General features: G+C 39.8%; 1 protein-coding gene across 1 annotated transcript in view; it reads left to right on the plus strand.

Annotated features, from left to right (window-relative positions):
* The window catches only part of tg (thyroglobulin), a 344,749-nt gene that overhangs the window by 58,866 nt on the left and 268,646 nt on the right, over positions 1-17,237 (plus strand). The window contains exons 14-15 of the mRNA XM_069915700.1: positions 2,934-3,046; positions 4,387-4,507. Of these exons, the coding sequence (XP_069771801.1) occupies positions 2,934-3,046; positions 4,387-4,507 (234 nt within the window). The remainder of the gene's footprint in view (positions 1-2,933; positions 3,047-4,386; positions 4,508-17,237) is intronic.

The following is a 17,237-nucleotide window of genomic DNA, read 5'->3' on the forward strand; positions in this document are numbered from 1 at the left end:
CATCATTTTAAAACAGACACTGAGGCTCCAATAAATGGGAGATGAAGAAGCTGATCGTTGTCCAGTTGAAAGCTCTAAAATGTGCCATAAACCTAGAGGTGATTGTTCATTGGAAGCCTATTTGCTCAAAAAGACATTTTGACTCCTACTTCAGTGCATTGAGCAGTATGATTATTGTTATCTATTGAAACCTAAGACAATGATGTTTACTCAGAAAGACACCTGTTCAAACAAGCAGCCATTTTGTTTGATGGCCTTGCAGACAACTCAGAGGCATTTGCTTGAAAACCTTTGGAAGAGAGGAACTTCAAACAAAATCAGCAGGGATGTCATCATGTCATTATTACACCACTTCAAGAAGGCATCTTTAATACTGAACCAGCTTCATTTGTAGTCAGGGAGATGCAGTAACCTTTAATGAGAGAGGTATTGCTGAGTGCTCTCACTTTAATAGGGAAGGAACACAGAATCAGTAACTTTGAGAGAAGAATACAACTTCAACTATCTCTTTGTCCAGAGAGGGCAGTTTTGCATGCCCATTTGTAATAGTCACTTCATTTAACCCTTGCCTGGGTTTGTGAAATCATCATGCGAAACACAAGTTCCGGAACCTCCCTGCAAGAGAGGGGAAATTGTGAAAAAGTCATTTGTATGAAGAAATATTTCTCTGAAAGCAAATCTACAAGAATTCGTGAGTTTCAGAACTTTTGAACAGCAGTTTAAAGATTTTGAGTTTCAACACAAAAGATTTCTAAAACTGAACTTTAAATCTGAATCATCTCTTCAGAATTGTGCCTGAACTATAATGGTTGGGGATTTCCCCCTCCCCACAACAGACAGACAGACAGACAGACAGACAGACAGACACACACACACACACACACACACACACACACACACACACACACACACACACACTTGCACATAGTTGGGTTAAATTTAAAGTAAAATAAGATTTTATATTATTAACATTATTAATACTATTATTAATAGTTAAATTAATAAAAATATTGCCTTGGTAAATTTCTATTGCTGCTGGTCTATGTTGAAACAACTTGCTGAGTTTCTCCAGCATTTTTGTGTAAATGACATTCATAGTGTCTGCAGACATTCATTAGTTTTACAATTGTGGCAGATTATGTTGTGTTTGGATTGTATATAGATATGTTTTTGGGAGATAAATTGGGGGTGTTTTCTGGAGTAAGTCGCATGCAAACACTTTAAAACAGATCTTATTTAAATTACTAGAGCTCTGCTAATGCTAGACATGACGGGGCCTCAGAGCCTTTGCAAAAGCTTTGAAGAGTGCCCAAGAGACTTCACTAATGGATTGTTGTATACAAAAAGGCAACAGATGAAAGATCTTGTCAGAGTCGCAGTCTGTCTTGAGTGGAACTTGCTGTTCTAAGAGGGTGTTGTGGTTTTGCAAGCAGAGAGCATCAAACAGGCTTTTTCTCTGAGAGAGAGAGACAGAGAGAGAGAGAGACAGAGATGGAGATCAGTTCTACCATTTTACAGTCAGCAGCAGTAGATGGGACTGGAACAGGACAAGCTGGCAAGCTTGTGGAAAACCCCATTTGGAAGATGGGTTATGAGTGCTTAGTTCAGCCTGGTCAAAGCCCTTGTGGTTCATGCAAGAGGAGAGGACTGGCTGTCTAATGTTTCAATTGAAATAATAGAAACAAAAAGGAACTCTGGTGACCTGAAAGAAAGAAGTTATCATCTGGAGAACCCTGAAGGGGAAAGTTTCGTTAGCAAGACAATGAAGTGACTGATTAAAAAAGGAATCCAGTGAACAACAAATCTCTCTCTCTGATAACCGTCAGAAGCCTTCCTGAGTGGTGATCATTTACCTTTCAAGCAGCAAAGCCTGGTGAACTTTATACATGTTAAATTCTGTGCACAGTGTAAGAATTGCCTGCAGCCAGTGAACTCGGAAGAAAGAGAAGTGAGATTGGACTGTGAATCAAAGAACTTTCCTGAACTTACACACATTACATACACATGCGCTTAGAATTAGAAGGGGGTTAAATTAGGTTAGTTAAGTCAATAGTGATAAGTTAAAGTGTGATTCTGTTTTCATGTTTAAAGATAATTAAAAGCAACTTTTGTTTAAGTAACCATTTGTCTTGGTGAATATCTATTGCTGCTAGATTTTTGGGGTCCTCTGGGCTCATAACACAATAAACAGACTTGCCAAGAACTCCTTTATCGTGTAAATTTTATCATCAGTTGGAATTACCAGAACCACCCTAGAATCCAATGGTTATTTTAAGCCCCATTGCAGAAAGCATCTGCTTTGAAATTAATTGTTTATGACACCAAGCACGCTTTACATTAGATGCAAAATGTTGTGCTCCTTCTCTGAAGGTCAGTAACTTCTGGAAAAAAAAATTAAACAATTGCTGCTGCAGTGCTTAGTGATTAGTGCTGCTAACGAGGGAAAAGGATCCTCTCTGATGTGATATTACATGTGCCAAATCTTGCTGCTACTTTACATGCAAATTTAGGTATTATATGCCAAGAAGCAAATACGATCCTTGGGGTCTTGCACCACAACTCTTCCACTTTGCCAGATTAGATATCAAACATGTGCTTATTTTATCCTGCATGATTCAACTATAATTCATTGGATTCTGATGAAGCAAAGCATGTCGTAGTTTATTTAAAATGGTGAAAGATTGAGGCTCTATAACTCGATAACGAGAAGCTGAATGTAATGCTGGGAAGCAGGCATTGTGGTTCACATTCTCCTCCTATTCTTTGACTTCTTTCATCAGTGGAAAAGTTCTGACCCTCAGTGGGCTGCACTGCCCGCTGGCAGCAAATATCATCTTCCGTCTTAAAAGTCTGAATCTCTGACCTTTTTCTTTGCTGGTTTTGTGTGACACCAACTTGCTGTGAGTGCCTCCTTCTCTCTTTATTTTCCCCAGGTATGACATCATGTCAGCGCTCTCAAACAAATGCTGCTCTTACTGGATGGAAGCGAATTGGTCCCCATCTTAATACCACTGCCTGGAATGTATTTAATCCTGCTTGCACTGAGGTAAATTTGAAACAAATCAAGGAGGTAAATTTGAAACAAATTTTAAGATGCCACTACACTGCCATTTTTATTGAGGAAATAACATCATTAATTTTTAAAATGGGAACTGAACTATTGATAATTCATTGATAGCATCTTATCATCAGGGTTCCTATTAAACAGAGAAATTTACCTTTAGGCATTTGCACGATGGAAGAAACTTTACCATTGAGGCCTCTTTTAATAAAACTACCGGCATGCCCATTATAAAGAGACAACAATTTCACCTTATGTACTACATTTAAATGTCCACCATACATCATTATGGCCTCTTATAAGGGGCTATCCTCATTATTTCTGAATCCTATTTTGTTTTGAAATTAAAATACCAGTTAAGTATTTAATTATTGTTATTCTCTGTAGTGACAGTAAGCAGACACAAGATTCAAAAGACTGAACAACAGGCTTTATTCTACTTTATTCTACTTAAAGTCTTCTGCTGTGGTTAGCTGCAACTCTGTGTGACTGACCTCGAGGGGACGGATGTGGCTTACATCCTGGCGGACGATTGGCAGCCGGCCAGGTGTGGTCTGTCCTCCAGTGATCTTCCTGCAGGTACACAGGTCGCCCCTTGCAGCAGGCCAGTGGGGTATCTCCACAATTATCATAACTCATAGAGTCCTAGTTCATACTCAGCCTTCATGAGTAGTAGCACAACCAAACTCTTATCATCGGGAGAACCCTGAAGGGGAAAGTTTCGTTGGCAAGACAATGAAGTGACTGATTAAAAAAGGAATCCAGTGAACAACAAATCTCTCTCTGATAACCGTCAGAAGCCAAGTTCAGGTATTTGCATTGAATAGGATAGTGAGTTGAAAGAATTAATTAAATTGATGCCAAAATCACATTAACTTTGCAAATTGTACTGGATAATTTCATTCCAGCTAACATCACTAATTAACAATGCATTGGTGAAATAAAATGCATACCAGAGGGCACTATTTTTAAAAAGCACAGCATTTATTTTAAGTGAGATGCAAGGGAATGCAGATTCTGAGATCTGGAGCACTGATGGAGGTGGGTCAGGCCGTACACATGGAGGAGAATTACATAGGTACAAAAATATTTTGTTCTGGAATAAGAGATCAAAGGTATTGTTAAGAACAACATTAATATAATATTGTGTAATATTTTTATACTTGTAAATCAAGTTAGAGACTCAACCTAATCAAACATAAACTACATTAATATCAAATTGTTTACAAATTATTACCAAAGTAGATTTAAATATTTATAGTGTCTTTCATATTTTACAAACCTATCACTTGCTACTTGCTCTTTTCTGTGCTTTTTTTAAACAGGCAGGGGAATACAATGCCTTACAGTGGTCAAATCGTGAAGATGAAAAGGCCTGGTGCATTCATCCAGTCACAGGAGAATCTCTTCAAATGGCTGGAACAGATTTGGTTGGGAACCCACAATGTGAGTAGTCACTGGGATTGAACACTGCAAGTGTGGGTGTGGTTAGGGAGATACAGAAAGAAAATCTTAAACATAGTTTGCAATGATTTATTATTTTGTTACGAGCATATTTCACATATGATCCATATTTCTGGGCTCTTTGTATTAAATGAAACATTTTTTGCGATTTCTCATAATGTTACTCCGATTTGCCAATGTTTTGGATTGAGGGACTGGATCAGGACTGAGAATAGAGAGGGGAGATAGTTGATGTAAGGAGAAGAGGGGGGTGGTGATGCAGGATCTAATACCTTATAAATGGACTGAGAAAGGGTGAATGATGAATGTGCTCATTACCTCCCTCAATAACCCTGTGGTGATATGTAATTACACCACTAGGCCACCAGGAGTCATCCCAGTGACCTTGTCTATAAAGCAGTCCAGAGCTACAGTCTTGCCTTCCAGGTTCGTCTTGCAGAGAGACAAGACCTATTAGAGTACATATTAGTTTATTAAAGCTGTCTTATACTTGCACTGCTGGTGCGGTTATTGTCAGTACCCTTTCAGAGGTACTCCTTAGAATAGAAGGGGGTTAATTTGGGTTAGTTTAGTCAATCGTGAAAAGTTAAAGTGTGATTCTGTTTTCATGTTTAAAGATAATTAAAAGCAACTTTTGTTTAAGTCACCATTTGTCTTGGTGAATATCTATTGCTGCTGGGTTTTGGGGTCCTCTGGGCTCATAACATACCTTTAGCCCCATCTTCTCTCTTGCTACATTGGTGACCTTTCACTAGAACTGAGGAAGGTTAGAAACCAAATATGCTTTAAATTGCAGGGGTCAGAGATTGGGGAAATAAAAAGGATATCTGTGATAGGATGGAACCTGGGAGAGATTGACTGACAGAAGATGTGAGAGAGAATAGGACGGCTCATTACGTTTGATCTGTTTGGAAGAAATTTAAATCAGAGAAGACAAATGCAATACAAAGGAGGAGAGGAAAAAAAAGGGCGGGCGGGGGGGGGGGGGGTCAAACAGGAAATCTGAAATAAAATAAGGCCATAAAGACTCAGAATGTCAGGAGTACTTGTGGAGAAAGGAACAGAGTTAAAGTTCCAGGTTGATGAGTTTCATCAGAACTGCCCAGTTCCAATAGAAACTGAAAGGATGGTTTACCTGAAATGGTAGAATTCGTTGTTACATCACAATAAAATGTTGCGTCCACTCTGAAGATGGAACGCTGCTCCATAGTCTTTGTTCAGGGAATATGAACCTAAGTGTGGCACAATGATGCAGCTGATGGATCTGCTGGCACTCAGCTTCAGTAATGTGGGTTCAGTCCTGACATTTGAAGCTTCCTCTGTGAAATTTGTACCGTCCGCCTGTGTCGATATGGATTTCCTTGAGTGATCTGATTTCCTCCCACATCCCAAAGAGGTGGAGGTTATTAGGTGAAGTGACCACTGTAAAGATTGAAACATCAGAGTGTTCTGGCCTTAACAACTCTTTTTGACCTGTTATGACCATTGAAATTGTCCTGTGAAATGAACAGATTAGAATATACATGGGAGGGTGGGTTGTTCTTTCTTTTAAAAAAAAATTGTAAAATTTGTTGGAGGGGAGAACTCTTCGAATGAAACCTAAACTGTCCGATTCATTGCCATCTGGAGCTGAAAGGAGTTGCTCAGAATAATATTTGAAACTGCAAACAAAATATTTTGGGAATAACAAGTGCTAAGAATATAGCAATGTTAGTTCATGCACAATTCGATACTGAGACGGGTGAGGTGGTTATAAAAAAAATGCATGCATTGTGTGTTAGAATGTTGAATTTGTTGCTACAAATTCTTGTTGAGATGGAATCCCTGTATTCGCTTTGAATAAAATTAGATGATTCAGGAATAGAAATGGTAAACAAACAATCATGAAGTTGGGGATATTTTCTGATTATTTGAGAGTGTGATGGAGTACTCTCCATGTCTGGATGAACTATACTCAAAAAACATAACACCATCAGGATAGTCCAACCTGATTTACACCCTAAGCATTCATTCCATTATTTTCTAAGTTTACCTTGGCTTCAAGATACAGAACAATAGAACATTATAGGTCTTTCAACCCATCCAGTCTATGCCAAACTTTGTTCTGCTTTGTCTCATCAGCCTGCATTCATGCCATAGCCCTCCATACACCTCCCATCCATTTACCTCTCCAATCTTCACTTCAATATCAAAATTGAATTTCCAGTGGTAGCTTGTTTCACTCTCAGAGAGTGGTAAATCTGTGGATTTTTTTTTGCCACAGGGAGTTAGATTTGGGCCTTGCGGCTCAGGGGATCAGGGGATAAGGCAATAGACAATAGACAATAGACAATAGGAGCTGGAGTAGGCCATTTGGCCCGTCGGGCCAGCACCGCCATTTTAGATCATGGCTGATCATTACCATCAGTACCCCTTTCCAGCCTTATCCCCATAACCCTTAACTCCGTTACCCACAAGAGTCTTATCTAACTCTCTTTTGAACATAGTCAGCGAATCCGCCTCTACCACCCTCTGTGGCAGAGCATTCCACAGATTCACACTTCTCTGGGTAAAAAAATGGTTTCTCATCTCCATCCTAAAGGGCCTACCCTGTATTCTTAAACTATGCCCTCTAGTCCTCGTCTCCCCCATCATTGGGAACAAGTAATCAGAGTAGATGATCAGCCATGATCAAAATGAATGGCAGTGTAGGCTTGACAGGTCAAATGGCCTACTCCTGCCCCTATTTGCTATGTTTCTATGATCGCTAAGTGAAGTTCCCTTTAATGTGCTCCTTCAACATTTCAGCTTTCACTTGTGTCAGTCATCGAGTCTCCAACTCAAGCAGCAACCTTCTGCCTTGGGAATATACCACAATTCCTCATTGTAGCTGGATCTAAACTCTGAAAATCTGGTCCCAGTCTCATCATAGTTGCATTCTCATCTGAAAGACTGCAGTTATTCAAGGAAATGACTCACCACCTCTCAATAGATGGAGGATAAATGCTGACATTTGGAATAATTATCACATTCTGAAAAAAAACCCAATAATTTTGAATTAATGTGTTGTTTTTTCAGTGGTTGGGATAGCAAAGATACTTTTGCTTTGACCAGGTTTGTCAAATAATTCACGAAATGGTCTCAGGGATCGTAAAAGAGTATTCTTATACAATAACAGATTAGAGTTAATGATGATTATTTTCCCCCAGTTATTGTTCAATGTTTTAGAGAAAAGCCTGTTAGAGCCAGGAAAAATAAATGTTTCCAGACTAATGTGGACAATATAACGGTCAGTATATCTATAACAGGTGTGAGGTGCTGTCACATGTAATAGTATTAGAACAGCGTTCCAAATATAATGGAATAATAGTAATTAAACTATTAGAATATTTTGCATCAGTTGATCCCTCATTCTTGTTAGCTGCAATATCATTCTTCCCTTCAGATTCAAGGTTAATTGGTCAACAGAATTTCTTTGTATTTCTTGATGAGTAAAGAAAACAAGACTGTCTGGCTCAGATATCCAACATGATAGCATCTTGTTTTCCCTTCATGGCTTTGACATGAACTATTCAAATGCCAACAGGGTTTTTGGATGGATGAGGCAAGGGGAAAGAGGACTTTTTTGTTCCATAAAGTGATGAATAACAATATGGAAGTTTATTTTTTATCCTTCCACTTAGTTAAGGATTTCCATTATTCCATGAAATATATCAATAGAAATTTGATTCATTAAGAATAACACTGTTAAATGATAGAGCATTGACAATATTAGATCTGTTGATCAGTCAATCGTTGGAACTGTTGTCAAATGGAATATTAGAAATGTCAAGGCAATGAGAAGCTTGGATTGTGATAGAGGTTCTGAGAAAGATACAGTCACAAAAATACAATTGGTCTCGCCACATTTGCAGTTTTGCTGCCAGTTTCAGCAATTGTTCTTCATAAAATTTGTAGAGCTGCATGAAGAATTTCCAAGAAAGGCAGTACAGATGGGACAGGGTCTTAAATAATTGAGCTGAAAGCCTCACCAACAATATTGATGGAAAAGAAAGAAAAATCAGCAGGGAATCTATTCAAACTTGTGGTGGAAATATTTGTGTGGAGATGTATACAGATTCTGGACTGGATTTTAGTTTCCTAACATACTTGGATTAATTGAGCAGCCAGAAAGCACAAAATTAGGTACATTAGTGAATGCGATATCAACTGACTTGAGGCAATTTTAAGTTCAAGATGACTGCCATGTGGATTGAGGTACAATGAGAAATTTGTTTAACTCCAGTTTTTAAAGAAATGCTCAAAATAGCAGTGTGCACCATGATGGAGAGGCAAGACACCAATTCATATCAGTTGAGAGAGTCAAAGAACGAATTTCTGAAATAAAATAGATTGATTCTGCGAGGGAGAAACAAAGTGGCATGGCTAGAGACTGCCAATGAGGCAAGGTGAAGGAGTATTAGGCTTCAAGACTTGAGAAAGGTGGAAAAAGTTGTACATTGTTCACTTTTATTGCTGAAACTTCTACCCATTATAAACATTCAGGTGTGTATTAATACCAAACAACAAGAGATGGGAAGCAGAATCTTCTCAGAAGAACTGTTTTATAGTTGGTGACTTTGAGAGTGGCCTGACAGAAGACAACAGATTTTGCAGTAGTAAGACTCGGCCACAAGGGAGTTTATAAGTGAAGTAGCGTGGCAATTGGTGCGAATCTGTGCTACAGATAGAGCCAGTAACAAATAAAAAGAAGGGAAGCTCAAGCGAAGCAACCAGTGAAGAGTGGTCAGTGTATGAGAAGCCCTGTGTAGGAGTGGAGAGTTAGAGGCTTTGGCTCAAGAGGCTTCAGCCACCAGAGGCTGAGGACATGCTACAGGTAATGTCAGGTGAGATATTTTCATAGTAGCTCAGAGTAGGCAGTTGAGGCAGGGCAGTGGAATGCTGCAGTTGCAGGATATGGGAAGTCTGGGACAACAAAAGTGTTCCAAATGACTACACCTGCAAGAGGTGCATCCAGTTGCAGGTCCTTAAAACCATGTTTGGGAGCTGGAGCTGAATGAACTCTGGATCATTTAGGTGATAGACAGAAGCTATAAGGAGACAGTCACACCTAAAAGCACTGGGTGACTGTTAGGAGAGGGAAGGGGAATAGGCAGTTAGTGAAGAACACCCAGTGGCTGTTTCCTTATCAACAAGTATACCCATTTGTATACTACTGAGGGGATGACCCTTCTACCAAGGCAGCAGCCAGACCAATAGCACTGTGTTCAGCTCTGAGCCTCAGGCGGGAAAGGTGAAGTCAGGCAGAGCGTTAGTCATTGGGGACTCAATACTTAGGAGAGCAGATGGGATATTATAAGGCTGCAACAGAGACTCCAGGAGAGTGTGTTGCCTCCTAGCTGCTCAGATCCAGGATGTGTCTGAGCGGTTGCAGAATATTTTTAAGTGGGAGAGTGAGCAAGCAGAGGTCTTGGAATATATTGGTACTAATGACATAGGCAGGAGTGGGGCAGAGGTCCTGCAAAGTAAGCTTAGGGAGTTAGGAAAGCATTTGAAAAGCAGGACCTCTATTATTCCCAGTGCCATGAACTAGGAAAGGTCAGAACAGGAAGATGATACAGGGGCAGAGTTTCCAAGTTCTTGCTTCATCAGAACCTTTACTGGGGAAGGGGTGATCTCTACAAGTGGGACAGGCTGCACCTGAACTGGAGGATAACCAATATCCTGGCAAGGAGGTTAGTTACTACAGTTGGGGATGAGGTGGGGTTAAACTGGAATGGCAAGGGGTTGGGAACCAAAGTGAAGAAGCAGAGGTTGACCACAAGTAGAGACAACTGGTAGGGAGTTTGTATGGAAGATCAGGCAGATAGGGGAAAATTGCAGCCACAGGGATGAGTTGCAATGCAACAGGGATGTCGAGTCAAAAGAAGTACCGTAATAAATACAGGGCTAAAGGTTTTATATTTAAAAGCACGCAACCTAAGGAATAAAGTCGATGACATTGTAGTACAGCTATAGATTGGCAGGTATGATGTAATGGCCATCACGGAGTTGTGCTAAAGAATCAATGTGTCATTGTGAGATGAACGTCCAGTATATACAGCTTATCAAGTGGATAGGCTGGTTGAAAGAGGTGATATAGCATCGAAATATATAGAATCAATGTGGGTTATACATTCAGTTAAGAAATAGCAAGGATAAAACTACATTGTTGCCTCCAGACCTCCAGACCATTGCTGGGATGTGGACAGAAAATTACAGGAACAAAAAGAAAATATGTGTCACAAGGGCAAGGTTGTGGTAGTCCTGAGCAATTTTGACACACAAGTTGATTGGAGAAACCAGGTTGGGACTGGATCTCAGGAGAGAAAATTTGTAGCATGCCCTTTCTTTAGCTTTGACTTCTCTTGTCAACTGCAGTTATGTCACTTTTCTGTTCAAATATTTCATTTATTTTTTGGGAATATTCCTTATTTCTCACAAAAACTTATGGTTGAGCTGACTACGGGAAGGGCAAATTCTGGATTGGTTATCGTGTAATGAACCAGAGTTGATAAGGGAGCTGAAGATAAGGGAACCCTTAGGAGGCAGTGACCATAATATGATAGAATCTCCCTGTAATTTAAGCAGGAAAAACTAAAATCAAAGGTCTCAGTATACTAATGGAATAGTATGACAAGGGAATTGGCAAAAGGTAATTGTAAAGGCACACTAACAGGGAGGATGGCAGAGCAGCGATGGATGGAGTTTTTGTGAGAAATAAGGAATATTGCCAAAAAATAAAGGAAATATTTGAACAGAAAAGTGACTTAATTGCAGCTGACAAGAGAAGTCAAAGCCAAAGAAAGGGCATACAAGGAAGCAAATATTCATGGGAAGATAGATGACTGGGATGCTTTTAACAATATACAGAAGGCATCTAAGAAGGTTATAAAGCAGGAAAAGATACACTTTGAAAGGAGGCTAGTAAATAATATCAAAAAGGATGCTAAAATCTTTTTTAAGAGTGAAAAAAGGAGGCATGACTAGATATAGGACCAATAGGAAATTACTCTGGAGAAATGTTAATGGGATGCAAGGAGGTGTCAGAGATGCATCAATCTTCACTGTGGAAGATATTAGCAGTATTTCAAAGGTGTTAGGGTAGAGAGGTGAGTGAAGTCATGATCAACAGAGAGAAGATACTTGGGAAGTGAAAGTGTAAAGGTAGATAAATCTCCTGGACCAGATGGAATACACCCTCAGGGTCTGAAAGAAGTAGCTATCAGGATTGTGGAGGTTTAGTGATGATATTCCGAGAATCAATAGAATCTGGCAAGGCTCTAGAGGACGGGAAAATTGCAAAGGTCGCTCCACTGTTTAAAAAGGGAGGGAGGTATCAGAAAGGAAATGAAGAAAACTGTTACCCTATATTGGTGGTTGGGAATTTGCTGGAGTTGATGTCAAGGATAAGGTTACAGAGTACCTGGAGGTGAATGGCAAGATAGGCTAAAGTCAGCATGGTTACCTAAAGGGAAAATCTTGCCTGACAAACTCACTGAAATATTTTGAGGGAACCATTTGTAAGCTAGACCAAGGACATGCAGTGGATTTATTATATTTGGACTTTCAAAAGGCCTTTGACAAGATGCCGCACATGAAGCTGCTTCACCAAATGAGAGCCCATGGAATTACATGAAAGATACCAGCATGGGTAGAGAGCATTGATTGATTGACAGGAAACAGAGAGTGAGAATAAAGTGATCGTATTCTTGTTGGTTAACAGTTACCAGCTGTGTTCCACAGGGGCCAGTGTTGGAGTCACTTCTTGTTAAGTTTTATGTTAATGATTTGGATTGTGGAATGAATAGCTTTGTGTCTAAGTCTGCAGATTATACAAAGATAGACGGAGGTATTAGTAGTGAGGAGGAAGTGGAAAGGCCGCAGAGAGAGTTGGATTGATTAGGAGAATGGGAAAGGAAGTGGCACATTAAATGCATTGTGAGAATGTGTATGGTCATGCTCATGAAATAAAAGGGAAGACTATTATTTGGATGGGGAGAACATTCAAAATTTGGAGGTGTAAAGAGACTTGGGAGACCTCATGTAGGATATGCTAAATATTAATGACCAGGTTGAGTCGGTGGTGAAGAAGGCGAATGCAAAGTTGGCATTCATTTGTAGAGGAATGATAAAAGCAGGGAAATGATGCAGAGGCTTTATAAGACAGTCCCGAGGCCTCACTTTGATTACAGGGTGCAGTTTTGGGCTCCTTATTTAAGAAAGGATGCTGACATTGGAGAGGGTGCATAGAAGATTTACAAGAATGATTCTTGGTATGAAGGGATTAGTATTTAAGGAACATTTGACAGCTCTAGGATTGTATTCATTGGAGTTCAGAAGAATGAGGGAGGACTTCATAGAAGCATTTTGTATTTGGAAGGCCTAGAAAGAGTAGATGTGGCAAAGTTGTTTCCCATAGTAGGGGAGTCTAGGACAAGAAGGCACAAATTCAGGATTGAAGGGTGCCCATTTAATACAGAGATGAGGAGGACTTTCTTTAGCAAGTGAGTGCTGAACCCCTGCAATTTAAGCTGTGGAGGCCTGGTCATTGCGTGTATTTAAGGCAGAGATTGATAAGTATCTGAATAGTCTGGGTATCAAAGGTTTTGGGGAGAAAGCAGGGGAGTGGGGTTGTGGGAGATTGGATCGGCTCATGATGGAATTGTGGAGCAGACGTGATGGGGCAAATGGCCTACTTCTGCTTCTATATCTTGTCAGGAGCATTGTGTTCCACTGCAAGCACAACCTCCAGATTGTTATTTTTCTCTGTTCAAGATGCCTAATTCTCAATGTGCTCTGAAAATTTAAGTCAGTTTGCTTTCACTCTTCAACATACAAAATGACAAACAAATTTACACTTTATACATCACACTCCGCTGATTCGGAGTTATGAAAGGCACTTTGTAATCTGTCCAAGACCCTGAAATATCACTGCACTGTGCCAGTGTCCTGTCCATTAACACATCTGGTTCCCTTATGGTTTTCATTTTATCATTCTGCACTCATTGGTGTAGTTCCTCATGGCTTCTACCAGACTTGTTTCCAAACTGTCAGCTGTTTGTCTGCTTTTGAGACCCCAAGAGGGCAGTGATGATGGACTGGCTTGGAATGGCTGTATAACTGGCATATTTTCATGGAGTGGAAGTCAGTGTAGGCAATGAATACTTTTCAATGATCTGAGGTGAACTTCATCTCCTCTTGCATGAAGTTGATGATGTCAAACATTAGAAAAAAGCTGGACTGAGTTGGAATTTTGGTAACATGATCAACAAATAGGCTCAGGTCAGCACATGATAAATCATGTGAATTGAATTGAATAATTTATTACAGGTATACTCCACTTTACGAATACTTGAATTACAAAAATTTGCTTTCATGAAGAAAGCTGTGTTCACTTCTATGAAAGGTTTGGAATGGGTTTTCGCTTTTATAAAAAATAGCCTCCAATAGTAGCGGATGGGTCTTCGCTTTATGCCATTTCAGCTTACGAAAGCCTCAAGTTTCGTAAAGTGGGGTATACCCATACTGTAACTTGTTCCAGTGAGCCACTTCATTTTGCGCACTCCCTGCAAGTCAACCTATACTTACAAACAACAGGTCATGCCAAGTAAAACCATGATGCCGAATATAGTGTGACAGAGAAAAGTAACGGTTCCATTATTGTCACATAATTATTGTTACATTGAGAACGTAACATGAATGAAACTCTTTAACTTTGCCTACTGTAAGGAAGACAGGGAGTCATCACTTTGTCCAGCATCCCTTACAGAAATGAGGCCCCAGCAAGGAATAAACTCATGACCCCTGGTTTACAAGACCAGTGCTCTAACCACTGAGCTATCAGAATATGGTTAAAACAGTGAACGATCCATATTGAGACCATTTTGTCAGAATAAAAGATTATCTTTTGCGTAGTGGATGTCTATTCAAGAGTCTCACAAGATTGGGGAAAAATCTGTCATTGACTCTGGTGGCATTTGTTTTTAAATTTGTGTTGCTTCCACGTCTACTCTAAAATGTTTCAAGTGTCTTCAACCAACCCCATGCTGAAGGATTCTGAAGCAAAATAAATTCCTGTTTCAAGTTTGTGTTTGTTATCACATTTGAAATGTACAGTGAAAATATTTGTTTTGGGTGCTATACAAGCCTGTCCAATGTCAGCAACCTTTCTTAAATAAAGTACAGCAAAAAAAGTGTACAGAATAGGGTTACAGTGAGAGATCAGTTTGATTGGAGTAAAAACAACATTATTTTACTAGTTTGATAGTCCGATGGTAATGAAAAAGAAACTCCCCTTAAGTCTGGTGCTGTGTGATTTCACATCCTTGAATCTTCTTTCAGATGAGAAGGGAAAGAACAGAATGTGGTGAGCATGAGTGCCTTAGTACACTGGCTGTTTTTCTGAGGCATTGGGATGTGTAGATGGGGTCAATGGAGGGAAGGCAGGTTTGTGAGATGATCTGAGCTGTGTTCACAATTCTGAGCAGTGATGACTTTAATAGCCAAAAGTAAACCTCATCATCTGGTACATATTTTGCTGCATCTAGCTTTAAATAGCTAAGACGTGAAACTCCGATTCCCCTGAGTCCTGTTGACAGACATGTCATCTTTGATAAATAAATGATCTGTGTCATTGTGGCCTACTATGAAGTGCAGTTGTCCTTTTAACCCCATTACTATATGAAGCTGCAGGTCTCTGACAAGCAGACTTTTGTTGCTTGTCAACTTATTAGGATGTGATGAAGTTCCCCATGCTGGGCTGTTCCATCTCTTCATAGTGCAAGAGGTGCTTGTACAGCATATTCACATATGGACAGATGGAGTATAATTGGTCCAGAATGTAGTATATTTCCATATATATGTATTTCAATGGATAGTCATCTGTTGTATCTGCACTAGCTAGGCCAATGGGAGCTGAACAGACTCCACATATACTTAGATTGTAAATATGACTACAATTTGCTATTTAATTTTGAGTCCTAATAGATAAGACAACACACTATTAATGGCCATTTTGGATTTCATCTGAGACTCAAAGTAGTATAAGATAAGATGGCACATTTAGTGCAGTGGTTGGCACGACGACCAGTATTGCTAGAGCATTGGCTGATTGGCAGGAAACTGAGAATTAGAATACAGGGATCATATTCTGGTTGGTTGCCAGGGGTTGGTGTTGGAGCTGCTTCTTTTTATGTTGTATATTAATGATTTAGTTCATGGAATGAATGGCTTTGTGGCCAAGTTTGCCCAATGATAGGAAGGTAGGTGGAGGAGCAGGTAATGTAGAGGAAACAGGGAGATTAAAAAAAGGTCTTGGACAGATTAGGAAAATGGTCAGAAAATGAAATACCATGTTGGAAAGTGTGCAGTTATGCACTTGGGTAGGAAAAATAAATGGGCAGACTACTTTTTTAATGGGGAGAAAAATGAAGGTAAACTTGCATGTGCAGTTGGTGGTGACGAAGGAAAATGCAATGCTGGCATTCGTTTCAAGAGGAACAGGACATAAGAGCAGAGATGTGATGTTGAGGCTTATAAGGCATTAGTGAGATCTCACTTGGAGTGTTGTGAGCAGTTTTAGGATCCTAATTTAAGAAAGGATCTGTTGACATTGGAGAGGGTTCAGAGGAGGCTCACAAGTTTGATTCTGGGAATGAAATGATTATCATATGAGAATTATTTAATAGCTTTTGGCCTGTGCTTGTTGGAATTTAGGAGAAGGAAGGAGGATCTCATTGAAGCATTTTGAATGTTGAAAGACATTAAAAGAGTAGATGTAGATGTTTCCCATGGTGGTAGAGTCTTAGGCAAGAGGGCACAACTTCAGGGTTGAAAGGCATCCACTTAGGAAGGGGATGTGTAGGAATTTCTTCAGCCAAAGGATGGCAAATCTGTGGAATTTGTTGCAGCAGGCATTTGTGCGGGCCAATCATTGGGTGTATTTAAGGATTAGATTGATAGCTTCTTGATTAGACAGAGCAGCAAAGGTTATGGGGAGAAGGCTGGGTAATAGGGCTGAGTGGGAATATGGATCAGCTCATGATTAACTGGTAGGGCACAATTGATAGGCTGAATAGCTTATTACTGTTCCTAGGCTTTATGGTCTTATGGTCTTTGGGTTTGAATCTGCCATGGTCTGTAACGAGTTTGTACATTCTCTTTGTGACCTGTACGTTCTCCAAAATAATATGGGGTTGATAGGTTAATTGGATGATAGATTATGTCTGGGTTTCATGGGCCAGAGGAGCGTTCTACCATGATGTATTGTTAAAATAAAATAAAATAGAGGACACAAAGTGCCCTGATAGATTGAAAGGACAAACTTACAATGTGCCAGTTTAGTATATCTCTCTGTTATATTTTCTGTTTCATAGAACATAGAACTTTACTGCACACTACAGGCCTTTCAGCCCAAGATGTGCTGACCCTTGTAAACCCACTTAATAAACAAAACCTTCTCTGCCTCACATCCATAACCCTCTACTTTTCTTGCATCCATATGCCTGTTTAAGACTCTTTAAAAAGTATCTATTGTACCAGCCTTCTCCCTGGCTATGCATTCCAGACACCCACTCCACTCTGTATAGAAGACTTCCCTTTCATGTCTCCCCTAAACTTTCCTCCCCTCACCTTGTACAAATGTCCTTTGGTTTGCTATTCATGCCCCAGAAAAAAAGGTGCTGTCTGTCTA

Source organism: Narcine bancroftii, chromosome 2 (genome assembly GCF_036971445.1).
Source record: "Narcine bancroftii isolate sNarBan1 chromosome 2, sNarBan1.hap1, whole genome shotgun sequence".
NCBI lineage: Eukaryota > Metazoa > Chordata > Chondrichthyes > Torpediniformes > Narcinidae > Narcine > Narcine bancroftii.